Raw genomic sequence first — 17,550 nt, forward strand, 5'->3', positions numbered from 1 at the left:
TGAGATAAAATAGAGTGAAGTAATTACTTAATAGCAACTGTTTTGACATGAGGGTGGAGTTCTAAGAGCAAACTGTTATTTTCCAGTGGCCACTGGTACAGATCACACAGAAACTGAAGTTGTAGATTGCATACTAAGGCTAATCACCATGCTCTTGTGGTGATCTATTTTCTCCAGATTTTCCTTCCCACCTGTGCAGCAATTTTGGTGCTATGTTTTGAATATCCTTTTTTTTTTTTTTTAAAAATATGGAACGCTTCACGAATTTGCGTGTCATCCTTGCGCAGGGGCCATGCTAATCTTCTCTGTATTGTTCCAATTTTAGTATATGTGCTGCCGAAGCGAGCACTGTTTTGAATATCCTTTAACGGTCTTTATTGTTAAAACTTTGCACTTGAACATAGTAACTTCAAATAAATTTAAAATCAAAACTGAATTTGATTTTCTTTTTTAAAATAGACTTTCAATTTCTTGACAGCTAAGCAGTTAATATTTTAGTAATCTAACATTTTAGAAATACTGAAAAATGAGATTTATGGGAGAGGTCCTTTTCTATTAGGAAAAGTACATTGTAGAAAACAGATGAGGGCAGCCTCCTGGGTGGCTCAGCAGTTTAGCACCGGCTTCAGCCCAGGGTGTGATCCTGGAGACCCGGGATAGAGTCCTACATCAGGCTCTCTGCATGGCGCCTGCTTCTCCCTCTGCCTGTGTCTCTGCCTCTCTGTTTCTCTCTGTGTCTCTCATGAATAAATAAATAAATAAACTCTTAAAAAAAAAAAAAGAAAACATGATTCTGTAGATCAGTTTTACATTTGTTTTTAAGGTTTGCTGTAATGTGTCTTACTGGTAACAAATCACTGAAATTAATAACTTTCACAGGAGTGCTTAACCATCATCCTAGATGAACTGTTTTCAATATAATTGGCTTCTTTTATAATGATAGGTATTTTACTTGAAACATCCTTTTGAGAAAGGACCCATAGGCTTCACCGGGGGTCCGTGGCACAAAAAAATGCTTTGACTTTGGGCCCATTTTTATTATTTTATTATTTATTTATTTATTATTTATTTATTTATTTTGGGGCCCATTTTTATAAGGTGATCTTACCACTACTGCTTCATTATAATATTTAGACCTGTGGGCAAAGAAGTAAAAAAACGATGAGCTAAGATTTAATTATAGTTCTTGAAATTTTATTTTATTTTTTTCTTGAAATTTTAGAACTACAGTTTAGCGATCTTTACCTGGAGCTTGTTACTGGAAATGTAGAACTTCAGATTCCAGCCCAGATATTTGGAATCAGAATCTATAAAATCTGCATTTTAACAAGATCCCCAGGAGACTCCTGTGTACTTTAAAGTTCAATAACTCATCTAGTGCACCCCCCTAAATAAATTTGTTGAGGGAACTGGTGTACTTCAGAGATGTTCAGTGACACACCCAGGGTAACAGTCAGTGCAAAAGCTTGGATACAGCTAGTGCTCTCATAATTCTGGTGCGTTCATTTCAAGTGGTCTCCTTTTGGCCTCTAAGATGTTAATAAACTGTAGTTACTTAAGGATTATTGCATATTTGCCCTCCTACAAATCTTTACCCCAAATTTCCAATGCATCAAGGAGCTCCCAGCTTGTTGAAAGGAGCTGTGCTGGGTTAGATTAGAGGTTAGGAAGGGAGGGGTCCTGGGACAGTGTTGGGCCAGCCATAAGACCTGAATTCCTTGCTTTCTCTGCCCTCATGGTTTTAGTTTTACATTATAAAAATTAAGAACCTAGGGCTAGTTGTTTAGTCATCCATATCAGTGCTCTTTCAAGGGTATACTAGGTAAATCAAGGTGTAACAAACTTAAGCATATAGATTTATTACAATTTAATAGTATACAATAGTATTAGCAGTATACACATCACCTGGTGAGTTTTTCATTATTTTCATGAATAGTATTATAGTATCATAATACTAACAGAATTTAATTTCATAACACTACTAGTGGTAGAGGACCATATTTCTTTAATATCAAAGCTTCTAAAGCCGCCCTATGGAAAAAGGTGAGAAAGTAAGCATTTGATGAAATCCTAAGCACTGAACTATACACTTTATTCTGACTCCTTCCTTTCCACCTTCCCTCTTCCAGCCAGTTGTTGTTAAGTACAGTTATTTGTACCTTTACAGTATTGGCATCTAGCCCTCCTCCTCTTTACTGTTCCCACTACCTTGATGAACGCCTTGATCATGTCTTGCCTTGCCTATTGAATTAGTCTTTTAGGTTAATTCAGTCATCTTATTTTTCTTTTTAAAAATATCAAGGGTCTCCAAACTCAGCCTTCCATTCTTGCCTCTTCCACCCAAAGCCAGTCCATCTCCATTTCTTCCTCCCTTACCCTCTTCTCATAGTGTATGTACCAGGCTTGCTTTTTCAGAAATTATCTTCATCCTCCCTTCAGTCTTCCTATTTTGGAGAGCTTTAAGTCAGCTTACATGTGAAATCCTCCCTGACTGCCTGCATCCCCCCTGACCCCTCATTTAATCTCTGCCTTCTTTAAATTCCCAGCAGAGTTTATCAAGGAATAATAAAAGTTTTTACCAAATATTGGAGCTTTATGTATGCTATTTTTATCTTCTCCATTAGTCAAATAAACTTCCTTGGGGTCTTGGGAAATCTTTGATTTCCTCAGAGGAATGCAGTAGTGAAAAAAGCAGACATGGTCTGTCCTAAGTAACTTACAGCCTATTTGGAGAGACAGTCATTAATTAAATAATCTTAAAGAGAGAACACTGAGGGTATTTATCCAAAAAATACAAAAGTACTAATTCAAAGGAATACATGCCCCCTGTGTTTATTGTGGCATTATTTATAATAGCCAGATTATGGAAGCAGCCTAAATGTCTTTCTATAGATGAATGGATAAAGAAGTGTGTAAATGTATGTGTGTATACACACACAATGGGATATTATCCAGCCATATAAAGAAATGAAATATTGCCATTTGCAACAACATGGATGGAGCTAGAGAGTATAATGCTAAGTGAAATAAGTCAGTCCTAGAGGGGAGGTGGGTAGGGGAATGGATGCAGTAGGTGATGAGGATTAAAGAGTACACTTATGATGAGTGCTTAGTGATGTGTAGAATTGTTAAATCACTAATTGTATACCTGAAGCTAATAGAACATTGTATCTTAATTATACTGGAATTAAAATAAACTTAATTTAAAAATAAACAGAACGTTGAAACTGTGGTAAATGCTATGATGTAGAGATTCATGGTGTCCTGGGAGCAGGTTATAGTGGTTTTGACCCAGACAGAATTTTTGCAAAGTAAGAATTAAGATGAGATCTGAATAGTGAATTAAGTAAAGGATAGGGAAGTGCTGTCCAGGCAGGGTGTACAGTATGAGAGAAGGTGGGAGAGAGCAAGACCAGTGTAAACCACTAAGAGAAGGCCAGGGTAACGAGATTACAGAGCTTGTGTGATATAAAATAAGCCTGGAGAGGTGGGTAGGACTCAGGTATGTTAAAGAATTATTACTGTTTATTCCCTTAGATCAGTGGAAAGCCATTGAAATATTTTAAGCATGGGATTGAATTTTGTTTCGGATCTCTGGCTGCAATGTAGAAGCTGAATTGGAGGGTGGAGGGGATCAGCAGTGGGCATGGGCAGTCTATTGTATTTGAATAACTGTGGTGTAGTGCATTAAACCTAAAATCTTAGTGGCTTAACACAGAAAAGACTTCTATCATGTAGAGTTGAGGAGAGTCGGCAGCCCTCTTCTATCTTAAAGTATGTCCACCAAGGTCCTCGAAGACAGAGCTTGAAGATCATTTTTGAAGAGCCAGGACTGGAAGTTGTTTGTATCACTGTGCTCACCTCTTGCTGAGTAGGACTCTGGGGCCCCAGCTGAATTTACAAGGAAGGCTGGGGAATGTAGTCTTCCTATGTGGCCACAAAGAGGAACCAATGTGGTGTACACATACCTTGATCTCTCTCCCTTGCAGCCACTTGGGGGTTTATTTTAACAGTTCAGATAACAGAAAGTGGTAGCTTGGGCTGGGGGAGAGGTGACAGAGATGGAGAGAGCTGAATGTCTTGGGAAAATATTTGAAAAGCCAGAGAGCCAGGTGAGGTGAGGGAGAAGGCACTGTTGAGGGTATCTCTTAGGTTTGGAATCTGTGTAACCAGAATGATGGTATGTACTGAGAAAGGAAAGACTGGCTAAAGGGGACTTTGGACAGGCTAAGCGTCCGATCTCTTTTGACACATCCAGTTGGAGATGTTAGGAAATTGAATATAAAGCAGTTCAGAAAAGCAGATCTGAACAATATGCAAGTCATTTGGATTAGATGATTGAAATTTTAAGCATGGATAAAGTCTCCTAGGGAGAATGCAGAGTCCTTCCTTTCCATCTAACTGCCATCAACACCCATGTACTGCCATGCCAGATTGTTCTCCTGCCAGCCTTTCTGCTATCAGCTGAACCTTCAGAGGTCCTTAAAGCCCCTTTGCTTGTCCTCAGGTGATTCCCTTTGGAACTCCCCATAACAGCTGTTCTGAATCTTTACCTAATAGTCCCTCAAACCCCTGCTCTACTTCTGGTTTATATTTCACAGAGAAAATGGAGGTTTTCTAGTTTTTAGCAGTGTATCTTCCTTTTCTGTTACCCCCTCTTTTTTTTTTTTTTTAAGATTTTATTTATTTGTTCATGAGAGACCGAGAGAGAGAGAGAGAGAGAGAGAGAGAGAGAGAGAGAGAGGCAGAGACACCGGCAGAGGGAAAAGCAGGCTCCATTCAGGGAGCCCGATGTGGGACTGGATCCTGGGACTCCAGGACCACGCCCTGGGCCAAAGGCAGGCGCTAAACCGTTGAGCCACTCTGGGATCTCCTCCCTTACCCTCCCTTTTCTTATTTTAGAGGAAAAAGGTATAGGTTTCTACCACTATCCAAAAGTAGAGCAAGCCTGTGAAACCTTTCATAAGCTAGAATGGTGTAGTGATTACCATTAATTTATATGGAAAAAATTCTGAGCATTTCCAGACCCAAACATAACCTTTCTTGGGCTCTTTTGATACCTTAGGACACATCTTGGTTACTGCTGAACAAAATAAATTGAGATATATCACAGATGCTCATAGACAAGAGTTTAAAGCTGTGGTGGCTTGATGTGGAGATGCTGAGTTGTAGATCTGGGGAGGGAGGTTGGTGGCGCCACCACTCTCACTGCTTGGGGTCCACACTGCACTGCCTCCATACCAATGCTGAATGCTATATTGGCTTTTTGTATTTTTTTTGTAAACAGGAATATCATTAGATTTCTATTGGTCTGTGAAAACAGGTACTAATGCAGGTCTTTTGTAAAAGCAAATTGGTATAACTTGAACTTTTGAAAATTGAGGAATATTTGTATATTCCTTTTTTTTGTTTTTAAAGATTTTATTTATGAGAGACAGAGAGGGGCAGAGACACAGGCAGAAGGAGAAGCAGGCTCCATATAGGGAGCCCAATGTGGGACTTGATTTTATACATTTACTACCTCATGAATGTCTATGAACAAAGTATGGATTAGATTAGATAGGATTGAAGTAGATTATGATTAAATGTGGATTAGATTAGATAGAAATGAAGTTTATTACAGTTCTTTTAATAAATGAAATGATTAAATGGCCCAATTACCTGAATATTAAGTAAATGCTAGGATCTCAGTGCATTTTAACCCCCAGAATTCTTTTTTTTTCTTTTTTTAAAGATTTTATTCATGAGAGACAGAGGCAGAGAGAGAGGCAGGCTCCTTTAAGGGGAGCCCAGTGTGGGACTGCATTCCAGGACCCCAGGATCACGATTTGAGCCAAAGGCAGATGCTCAGCCACTGAGTCACTCAGGTGCCCCAACCCCCAGAATTCTTACGTGTGTTTTTAAGTAACGGCTTTAGTAAGTAAGCTATATTATTCACATATCATAAAGTATGATTCAGTGGTTTCCAGTATTTCTAGAGTCGTACATCCATCACCACTGTCAAATCCCAGAGCATTCATCACACCACAAAGAAACCCGATGCCGATTAGTGGTCAGTCCCACTCTTTTTTTCCCTTAAGCTCCTAGAAACCATTGATCTACTTCCTGCCCATGGATTTGCCTATTTTGAACATTTCATAGAAATGGAATCATGCAATATGTGGCCTTTTGTATCTTGCTTTTTTTCACTTAGCATAATGTTTTTCAAGGTTTATACATGTTATAACATATAATATTACTTTTTAATGGCTGAATAATATTCCATATGTGGATAGTACCACATTCTGTTTATCCATTCAGTTGATAAATATTCTTTCTTCCACTTTTTAGCTATTATGAATCATGCTGCTCTGAGCATTTGAATACAAGCTTTTATATGGACATATGTTTTCATTTCTCTTGTGTGTATACCTAGGAGTGGTATTGATAGGTATGAACTCCACGTTTAGCTTTTTGAGAAGCTGCCAAACTGTTTCCTGAAGCAGCTGCACTGTTTCACAGTTCTGTCTGCAACGTGGAAGGGTCCAGTGTCTCAACAGCCTCACCAACATTTGTTACTGCTCTCTCGGCAATTATAGTCATCCTAGTGGGTGTAAAATAGTGGTTTTGATCCTTGATCTTTGTGGTTTTGATACGTAGTTCCCTAATGGCTAATGATGTTGACCACTTTTTCCAAGTGCTTACTGACCATTTTTATATCTTTTTGGAGGAAATGTCTATTCTGATCTTTATGCATTTTTAATTTGGGTCATCTTTTTTATTTTTGAGTTATTTGGAGTCTTTATTCTGGATACGAGTTCTTACTGCTAATATGATTTGCAAATGTTTTCTCATATGTGGGCTGTCCTCTCTTTTTTTTTTTTTAAGATAATTATTTTAGAGAGAAAGAGCAGTGGAGAGGGGCAGTGGGAGGAGGAGAGAGAATCTCTAGCAGGCTCCTCACTGAGTGCGGAGCATGACACAGAATTTGATCTCATAACCCTGAGTTGAAACCAAGAGTTGGATACTTAACTGACTAAGCCATCCAGGTGCCCCTGTCCTTTCATTTATAGTTCTTGCTTTAGAAAAGCTAACATGCAAACCACCATAGTTGATGAAACATCGAAAATTATGGCTTAAGTAAAGTTAATGCAAAAAGAACACTCCTTAAAGAAGATAAAGATTAAAAACTCAATTGAGACCTTTTGCTGTCAGGGTCACATTTTAGAATAACGAGTGTAACCTGGTAAAAGGATAGTTTTTCTGATCAGTACGATCATAAATTAAACTCTTCTTTTTATGGCAGTAAGCATTTTCTTATCCTTTTTAAAACTGAGATACCATAGACTAACGTTGTGTAAGCTGAAGATGTACAAGGTGTTGATTGCGTTGTTGCATTTCTGTACTGCAGTATGATAATTACCATAATGCCTCCGTCATGTCACATAATTATCGTGTCTTTTTTGTGGTTAAAACAATTAAGATCTGGTGATCTTAATTTAAAACTTGGAGATTTTATAAGTGAAATTTTAAAGGCATATGATTAATATGTTACTAAATATTAATCACATAATTTCGAAATATGCATAGAACAAAGGCCTTTTAATTCATTAGAGAAAGATACGATGGTGGGATGGAATTTTCCCAACACAGCCACTCTATCCATGTGCTGTGCATTGATTTTTGGGTATTAGTAATATCCAAACTGGGGAGGTGACTACTCCCAGCCAGGGTTCTGAGCAATCTCTTTAAGAGGGAAGAATCTAGCACCTTAGGAAGAAGCACCTTTTTCTAGGCTAATTTAGGGTGGAGGGTCTGCTTTATTAGCTCAGTCATCCCGTACTCCTGCACAATAGTGATGAATACTTTATATATGTAATCTTTTAAAAGTTTAGTGACTGAAACTAGCAATTGCAGCTTAGATTTTGTTTTTCTGTTAATGAGTATACCTTAAAAATTGAAGTGTATGTCAATCTATAAAAAAAGTTACATAGTGTTTTTATATTTGGTATGATAAAAGCGATAACCCTCCTTCTGACTTTTTTTCCTCCTTATAGGCCTCAGGAGTGCAAGTTGCAGATGAAGTATGTCGCATTTTTTATGACATGAAAGTTCGGAAGTGCTCCACGCCAGAAGAAATCAAGAAAAGAAAGAAGGCCGTCATTTTTTGTCTCAGTGCAGACAAAAAGTGCATCATTGTAGAAGAAGGGAAAGAGATCTTGGTTGGAGATGTTGGTGTAACCATAACTGATCCTTTCAAGCATTTTGTGGGAATGCTTCCTGAAAAAGATTGTCGCTATGCTTTGTATGATGCAAGCTTTGAAACCAAGGAATCCAGAAAAGAGGAATTGATGTTTTTTTTGTGGTAAGCATTAGAGAAACATTGAGCCTCTGTATAACTCAGAGTTAATCTTATTGTTAGCACTTGGAGAACCAGTTCCTAGAGTCAAAAGGATTTTCAGCTAAAATCAAAAGGATTTTCAGCTAAGTTGTCTGCAGTCGTTGTCATTTAATTTTTATTTACAAGGTTCCATAATGTCTTAGCTGGATTAATGTTTGTAGGACCAAACTAAATTTTAACTATTCTTTGTGTACTTGAAAGAACATGACTTTTAGTAGTTGATTTTTTTTCTTGGGGGTAGGGCTGGGAGCTAGTTTTTATGCATTCTCTGAACTCACTTCTTACAAGCTAAAATTTCTCTAAAAATTCTTCTAGGATCCTGAGAAGAAAGTTTACCCCACCAAAATCCTTCTCCAATAAGCCTTGGCAGGAACCAGCCTTTCACTTTTTAAGAAACCCATCCTTTACTTGTTCCTCTGTGGTTTGCTTTTTTTTTTTTTTTCTTTAATAATTTACTTATTGGGTGCATGGGTGGCTCAGTCGGTTAAGCGTCAGCCTTTGGCTCAGGTCATGAACCCAGGGTCCTGGGATCAAGCATCTGGCTCCTCTACCCCTCCCCTTGCTTATCCTTGCTCTCTTCCTCTCTCTCTGAAATAAATAAAATCTTTGTAAAAAAAAGTATTTGAGAGAGAGTGAATGGGGGGTAAGGCAGAGGTAGAGTGGGAGAGAATCTCAAGCAGACTCCCTGCTGAGCATAGGGACTCAGTCTCAGGACCCTGAGATCATGACCTGAGCCAAAACCAAGAATTGCAGGCGTAACCAACTGAGGCACACAGGCACCCCTGTGGTTTGCTACTTTGGAAGTTGGCACTATCATTGCAACTATAATTAGGACAGTAGGATAACCACTAGCCACTATGGCTATTTAAAATAATTAAATACGTTTTAAGATTCATTTTCTTAGTTGAATTGCCACATTTCAGATGCTCAGGAGCCACATGTGACTAGTGACCACTTTATTGGGTAGCACAGACAGGTTATTTCCATCACTGCAGAAAGCCCTTTTGGACAGCATTGTTCTAAATAGTGAAAAAGTGTTACAAGGTGATTTACATGGCATTTTTTGAAAAGGCTGCTTAACTTCGTTATTCTTTTCAACTAAGTTTGAGATTAAGCTTGAGTCAAAAGTCACACATGTATGTCTTATTTAGTTGTATTATACTACTTTCCTTGATAAATTCTTACATAGGTGGAGATTCCTGGGTGGCTCAGTGGTTTAGCGCCTGCCTTGGTCCCAGGCCGTGATCCTGGAGTCCCGGGATCAAGTCCCACATCGGGCTCCCTGCATGGAGCCTGCTTCTCTCTCTGCCTGTGTCTCTGCCCCTCTCTCTCTGTCTGTCATGAATGAATAAATACAATCTTTAAAAACATTAAAAACAAACAAAAAAAAAGCCATCTCAGGTGTAGACGAGCAAGAAGGGCCCCTTTAAAGGTCAAAAGAGAAAAAAAAAAGGTCAAAAGAATTTTTGTTTAAAGGAAGGTAACTGTAGCTCATACCTCAGTTACATTTCAGCAAGCCTTTATTAAATTTGATTAAACCAAGATGCTGTGTGGGATATAAATGTGGGGTCAGGGTGCTTGTTTGGGGGCAGTTCACTGTTCTGCAAGCCTGAGAGCCACGAACTTATATACATACATAAGGTTAGTAGCTAATGAGACTTCAGAAGAGCACATTCCTGATTTGAACCTTTATTTCTACCACATTCCAGGTATTGTGTTAAAGCCTGGGATAACAGCTGTAACAAATGAAGCACCTGCCCTTCTGAGATTTACAGCTGAGTGGTAGATATAGCAGCTAAAGGTTTAGGCTTTTAAATTGGTGATTGTTTACTTCATTTGCACTATTTTTCTGTTTTTTATACTCCCCTCCCCACACACTGTGAAAATAATACATCATTATTAAAGAATATTTGGAAAATAGTGGTAGAAAGAAGAAAAGGAAATTCAGTGTTAATGCGGTGTTTTGTTTTGCATTGTTGCTTTAAGAAAATGTGAAATCTTATAGGAGTTTCCCATAACAGGCTCTGTCTAGGACTCTGGGAATGGCTCTTACTTAAGGTGCTTTTAAAATTTGGTTAGATTAAAATCAGAACAGCTAATGCTTTTTCCTGTCCCTGACCTATTTTGTGTAAAGAAAGTACCCACTTAACTTTGCAGCTCAAGCAATTTCTAGACCTCAGGTGGTGGTTATGGCTCTGCCTCCCTCTTTGGAACTTCAGGTTGGGACGAATAAGCATCTGAGAGACATGGAGGTTGCTGTTCCTGGTTCCTAGGAATAGAACTGCCCTCTGTGGGTGGAGTAGACTAGATGAGGTCCACACTAGCCATTGGTGCTAATTACTGTGGAATGGTCTAGAAATATGGCAGATAATGCAAGCTTTAGGTGTTTAAAAGTATTTAACTACACTCCATGTAGGAGTGTATCAAAATAGTATGGAGCAGAGGCAGGCCTGGGGTTTGGTGGCGTAGTGGGAAATGATCCATTCATGGACCAGCAGTTTGAATAGGATGAGATTTTTCTGACCATTGTTAATATGTCGGTTGTTTTTCAATATTACTGGTGAAGAAAGTGATGAGGAGCTTTCACTGCTTCCAGTATTCATTCAGGAGGAGGGAGACACTACAATTTGTATAGATACAAGATAATAGTAATATTGGCAAGGCATAATTGCTGAATGGCTTGAGCTTATAAAGCATCCTTGTGACATGTTCTGTTATGTTAGACTAAGATGGAAAGCAAGTACTCATGTGGTCAGAATTTGCTGTTTGTCTATTGGAATAGACATAAATGGTGAGGATTAAGAAGGGGACTTCTACTTTGTTTTCTAAAAAAGAATATATTATAAATAATCTGAAGCTCAAATGCTAAAATTGCTAGCATTACTTAATTCAGGGTGGCAGATACTTGATTTACAGATTACTCTGTACTTTCTGAAACTTTTTTCTAAACAAAAAGCATTTTAAAAACAAGATGATTGTTATTAATCTGAACACAAGCTTTTGTTGATAAAAATGGGTAAATTTAAAGAAAACAAATTGAGTAATACAGTCAATTATCCAGTGTTGTTTTATTATGGCCCTGTTAATCTGATCTTCAGTTGGTGGTTCTCTAATTTTTTCCCCCTTAGTCAACCTGAGCCATTCTGTGTTTGCTTGTCCTTGAAAGTCTCCAAGGAGGTGGAGAAATAGAAAAATTATGTAGTTAGCAAAACACTGTCAGGAGGGGTACCTGAGTGTTTCAGTTGATTAAGCATCTGTTTTAGCTCAGGTCATGATCCTGGAGTCTGGAGATTGAGCCCCACTCACATCAGGCTCACTGCTCAGCAAGGAGTCTGCTTCTTCCTCTCCCTCTGTTCCTCCCCCCACTCATGCTTGCTCGTGCTCTCCCTCTCTCTCTCCCTCTCAAATAAATAAATAAAAACTCTCAGGAGATTCTGAGGACTCTCCCCCACCATGGATGCAAATGTTTAACAGTGTAATTGTACTTCTTCTAAATCTTTTTTTTCATTTTTGGCATATCTTTATTCAGGGCACCAGAACTAGCTCCTCTGAAAAGTAAAATGATCTATGCAAGCTCCAAGGATGCAATCAAAAAGAAATTTCAAGGTATGGATTAGATTTACTTCCAAATATTTAGAGGTGTGGTGAACCCCTGGAATGGGGGGCTACATCTTTTCTAAGAAGCACCTTATTTCCTTTGAAGAGCCTTGGTAACAAAGAAGGCAAGTGCTGCCTGTTTTGAGGAAAACCTGGAAGGTTGAACCTAGCTTTTAGCATGTCTTCTGCCTTGTGCTGGTCACCCTGGAACTGAACTACCTGTCTAAAAACCTTATTCTCTGGGCTGTGTGTGTAGAGGGGTGGAGACAAAAAAAAAAATCCTTATTCTCTAGACAATTGCATGCATATCACTGTATCACTTGTTTAGGCTGGTTTTAAATTAGTTTGGTATGCTGCCGAGTTTCTCACATAGCATATGGAGATTAATTGGTTTACATTGGCCATACTACATAATGAATTTATTATTGCCTGTGAATGTGTTGACAAAACAAAGTTGCAAAAAGGAAACATTCATAAATGGGAAAGGATACTCTTTATCTCTAGCTTTACTTTGGAATGGTGTGATTTTAGGTAACTGACTCATACCCTCACCCCTTGAATTGGCCACTTACCTTTGACTTGCCATGGGGTGATTGGGATCCTGTTGAGATGGCCTGACCATACACTTACTGCCTCCACCCAGGAGGAAGTGTTGGTATGATGGGAAGAGCATGAGGCAAATGCCCCAAGGCCTGCACTAAGGGCTAAGCTTGTCACCTAACTGCTGTGTGGCCCGGGCCCAAAGCGCTTATTGGGCCCTGATTCTCTCCTCTATAGAATGGGAGGCTTCATCTGGATTGTGTGAACTCAGTTTAAGAGGTTGCCCCACCACTTTCCTTGCCATGGCTTGCTCCAAACCAGCTACTGAGCAAGCCAGGATCAGAGGGCTTGGCCCAGTGTAGTTTTTGTTTTTTACTGCGGCTGGTTTTTATATTCCTGTAGTAGAACAGGTTTGCTCTTGCTTGTTTTACTTTAGGAAAACAAAAATTCTCACTTCTTTCCTTCAAGCCTGCTTCTAAGATGAGGCCTGTCAGAATCTACATGCATTTGGGTTGACGCTGGGCAGCGCCCCCTCCCAATCCCCCGCCAGAAGTGTGTTCACCAGTTGGTTAACTGATGTCTTAACAGGACTCCCCAGCATGCCACAGCGCAAATGAGAAAGGTTGGCGGTGGATCCCTCACCATCCTTCTGTGTTGCCTTTCAGTAAAGGAAAGGGAATTGCTATGTATATAAGTTATTTATATATTTTGGATACTAAGCCTTTTTCAGATTTGTCATTTCCAGTTATCTTCTCCCACTTTCAAGGTTGCCTTTTAGTTTTGGTGATTGTTTCCTTTCCTTTGCTGTATAGGATAAGGAATTATTGGATGAAGACCCAGTAGTTTATTTTTCCTCTTGTTTCCCTTGCCTTGGGAGACCTATTTAGTAAGAAGTTGCTACAGCCAGTGTAAACTTGACCTGATGACATAAAAGAGGGTCACCTTGCTGCTTTTTTTCCCCTAGAGAAATTGTCACTAGCTTTCTCCAGTCCAAAAACTGTGGTCCAAAAACTGATGTGCTGTACTTTCTGCGGCTTAAGAAATGGTCTTAAAATTATGGAGGATCAGAAACATTGCAGCTGTTTAAAAAATAGCAGCTGTTTACAGAGAAGCTAGTGTATGTCATTCCCTAAATGAGCTCATTCTGCAGTGAGGTGATGTAATTTTTCTGAGAAAACCATCAGGAACACATTTTACATCATTTTCATTGTGATAGATTTCTTAAATATGTAGTATAATACCACTGGAGAGCTAGCTTTTCTAGAGCAAAGGAGATGCCAGTTGTAAATACTCTTATTCTTCAATACATTGACTAAAATCAACTGTTCAATCAAAACATTGAATTTTACATTTTTTACTTCTATTTTAAAAACCAAGAAAATGACTAGACCTAGTTTTTTAACTTTTTATTGAAGCAAGGAATAGGGGAATCCCTGGGTGGCTCAGCAGTTTAGAGCCTGCCTTTGGCCCAGGGCGCGATTCTGGAGTCCCGGGATCGAGTCCCACGTCAGGCTCCCAGCATGGAGCCTGCTTCTCCCTCCTCCTGTGTCTCTGCCTCTCTCTCTCTCTCTCTCTCTCTATGTCTTTAATAAATAAATAAATAAATCTTAAAAAAAAAATGAAGCAAGGATTAGAAATGTGTGCATCATAAATTTTTTGTAGAAGTCAGTGTTCACAAACTGAACAAAATTGTGGTTTCTTGATTTAACAACCAGTACTGCAGAAGTCTCCTCTCCTGCCCCTCTATCTTCTCTTGGTCCTTCCACAGGGGAACCAGCACCCTGGCTTCTAGCAGCATAAAATAGCTTTGGCTGCTTTTCTGTTATACAAATAGAATCATTCAGACTATGCTTTTATGAAGTTTGGCTTCTTTTAGTCAGTGTTCTGTTAGTCATTCATTTTGATGCATGTAGTTACAGATTATTTATTCTCCTTACTGTGTAGTATGTTCCTCAGCTGTTCAATCCATATTAGAACTGGTGTTTTAAAACAGTTTCCTGTCATAGAGAAATAGGTTGCATTACTGCTATAATTCTTAAACAGAATTGTTGTTTTTCCTCCCTAGGCATAAAACACGAATGTCAAGCAAATGGGCCAGAAGACCTCAATCGGGCTTGTATTGCTGAAAAACTAGGTGGATCCTTAATTGTAGCTTTTGAAGGATGCCCTGTGTAGACCATCATTCAGTGCCACAAATCGAAAGCTTCCATGTGTAATGTTATCCTCTTGCTATATAAGTAAAGCAACTATGTTTAGGCCAGGGTCTCACTGAGGGGGAGCTGTCTTGTCATCTGTTAAAGTAAACTAAATATTCTAAAACATGTGCAGATGGCCCTAAATAAATCTAAAATATAAAGTGTTACTGGTGTGAAATTAAATTCTTATTGGCCAAATACCTGTTTTGATGAGTTGGCTTGTAAAGGTTTTTGTTAAACTCATGATTTTTAATAGTGCAGTTCACCAAACAGTACAAGGGCCATATGAAGAGAATTACTGCATCTTTGTAACCTCAGCAGTTACTTTGTTTCTTTTGCTTAGAGAATTGGTCATACTCTGGTTATATTTTGGCCCAGATTCTTTATTCTCTCTTGAGCTAAACTGCATAATGGAAAACAAATCTCCTTACCACGTGTAACAGCACTAATATACTAACTACAGTAAGACTAAGTCAGGCAGTCTTTTAATTCTAGCATATGTGTGATGGAGACTGCCTCAGAGCTGTGCACACTTCTAACCAGCGCTGATCTTGCAAAGCACTATTTTGAGCACGCAGTTGGAGTACAGGAAGCAGCTCCCTGCACCTGCAGTGAGCTCTCCACTTGGTAGCTGGGAGACTGTTCGGAGAGTGACCTTGCATCTTGGACATAAAATCATGGTGTGTCCTCAGGAGAATGTGCAATACCTTTGTTATTATAATGCAGATTAGGGCTCCACTGTGATCACAACACTTCGTTAATGAAGATGATAAAATGGCTTAGTGACCAGCTGGGGCACCTCACCTGCAGCATCTCTGACTGTCTCCTTCAGAGTCATGTGCTTCTGGCACGGGAAAGTGTGGAAGAACCTTGAGTCTATGTCTACACCGGGGCCTGGGAGAACTTGCTCATTCCCTAGAACAGGTTGTTGAATGTCTGTGGAACAGGGAGCAGGGATTGTGGATGACACCCACAGGAAGCCACTACCTGATGACACTTGGAAGTGATTGTCTTTAACATCACAGGCATGACACTTTGAACGATATAGAGATGCACGCAGTTGAACTTAGAAGTAGCAGTATTGGCTTTATGTAATAAAGGAAGCATTTTTAACTTACCTCTTGTGTAATTATTCACATGGGAATTGGGGATGGAAGGACTTTGCCTTCCATAAATGAGATGAGGTCTGGAGGTTTGGGTATTTCAGACAATTAGAGTTAAGGTCACAGTTCCTTCTTCCTCTTATTGAATGAGGAAGTTGGTATAAAAAGGTTGGGAATCTTTTCCTTGCTCCAAATTTGTATCCACATTCCAGGCTTTTATCTCCTGATTTATTTGGGAGGCAGAAAAGTTATACTTTATCAAAATACTTCTCTTAAAATTGTCTAGAAGACAGTGTTGGCTGTTGGCTTACTGATAGACTGCTGTCATTCTTTCATCCTGAATTTTTGATTTTCTCTACTGCAAAGCAGTGCTTTCAGCAACAGTGTATATTAAGAGGCCTCCCAAGAAGTGTTGCAGGCCGAGGCTGCCTTACTCAAGAATCAGCCATGTAGATAGAGCCATGTATTTGGTCAAGGAGTTCTAGAAGGAGGAAGTCATCTTCTGTGACATGTGGCACTACTTGTATAACCATCACTCCCTGCTGGTGTGTGTGCATTTGCATGTGTGTGGAGGGGCGTGCTGGGGATGATGAGAAGTGGGAGGTGGGAGAAGGATGCATGCTATGGGGAGGATTTCAAACAGGGTACAATGGTGTAAGAGAATCTAAACATCTCCCACCACTCTGCTCTTACACCAGAAACTGGGAAGATGCTAATAGTTACTTGTATCTCTACCTAGGGGAACTTTTGAGACAGTCTTACTGGATTCCTGAGGTTGGGGCCTAAGAATCCTGCTAACAAGGATGCCAGGTAATCCTGATGCAAAATCAGAGCCTCAGCTAACACTGGTGACGAATAAAACTGCAGGTTATACTCTTTCAGCAAACATGTTTACAGTTTTACAAGTGCAGACACAGTACAAAAAAGCATGTCTGCGGAAGGCTGAGTGAAGGTTTGTCTACTGATACTCTTGCCCTGGGAAAGAAGCAAATAAAGCCACTGCTAACAAATTCAGAGCTTGACCATGAAGTTTGTTATTTCAGGTAATATTAATTCCCGAGAAAACAGCACAGTGACTCAGATAATAGAATTAGGCTCAGTCGAGTGGTTTCCTTTTTTTTTTTTCAGAACTGCCCAGAGTGCTGGCTGGTCCACACATAGGAAGTGCAGTCTCTGTGTCTTGGCTGGTTTTTTGCCGTTTGGAGTGTCAGACTGGATATGCCCAGGGACACATCACTTTCTCATGATTTGGGCATTTCAGAAATATAGTTTATAGTCTCCAGACCAAGTTCCAGTGGGGCTGCAGCTCCAAGAAGGGTCATGATAGTTGATCCCTGGGATCCACACAGGGTTAAACTGTGTGGGTCCATTTATAATATGTGGACTTTTTTTTTAATAGTGCAGGACTAGATATGTATTTCCCTCATGATTTTAACATTTTCTTTAGCTGTATTTTAAGAAAACCGTGTATAATACACATAACACAAAGATGCATTGATCTGTTTGTTACTGGTGAGGCTTCAGGTCACTAGTAGCCTATTTGTTTATGGGAGAGTCAAAAGTAACAGACTTTTCACTGTGCAGGGTGGGGGCACTCGTACCCCTAACCTCTTGGTTGCTCAAAGATCACCCACCCTTGCATTGTGGCTGTGAGAGGGTGAAATTCCAGTTAACGGGCTGTGTGTGGCTGGCCGTCTGTCCGGGGGCCCGCCTGGGAGATTTACAAGCCTGTAGC

At 39.5% G+C, this 17,550-nt stretch overlaps 1 protein-coding gene and 1 non-coding gene across 2 annotated transcripts in view; one reads left to right on the forward strand and one right to left on the reverse strand.

Moving 5' to 3' along the window:
* DSTN (destrin, actin depolymerizing factor) overlaps window positions 1-15,829 on the forward strand; it is a 37,207-nt gene extending 21,378 nt beyond the window's left edge. The window contains exons 2-4 of the mRNA XM_041733138.1: window positions 8,037-8,344; window positions 11,910-11,986; window positions 14,583-15,829. Coding sequence (XP_041589072.1) covers window positions 8,037-8,344; window positions 11,910-11,986; window positions 14,583-14,692 — 495 coding nt within the window. The 3' untranslated portion in view covers window positions 14,693-15,829. The remainder of the gene's footprint in view (window positions 1-8,036; window positions 8,345-11,909; window positions 11,987-14,582) is intronic.
* LOC121478464 lies at window positions 243-349 on the reverse strand. The gene has a single exon (XR_005984474.1). It is a non-coding gene; the product is annotated as a U6 spliceosomal RNA (small nuclear RNA).
* Window positions 15,830-17,550: the final 1,721 nt, after the last annotated feature.

The sequence above is a fragment of the Vulpes lagopus genome, chromosome 18 (assembly GCF_018345385.1).
Source record: "Vulpes lagopus strain Blue_001 chromosome 18, ASM1834538v1, whole genome shotgun sequence".
Classification (NCBI taxonomy): Eukaryota; Metazoa; Chordata; class Mammalia; order Carnivora; family Canidae; genus Vulpes; species Vulpes lagopus.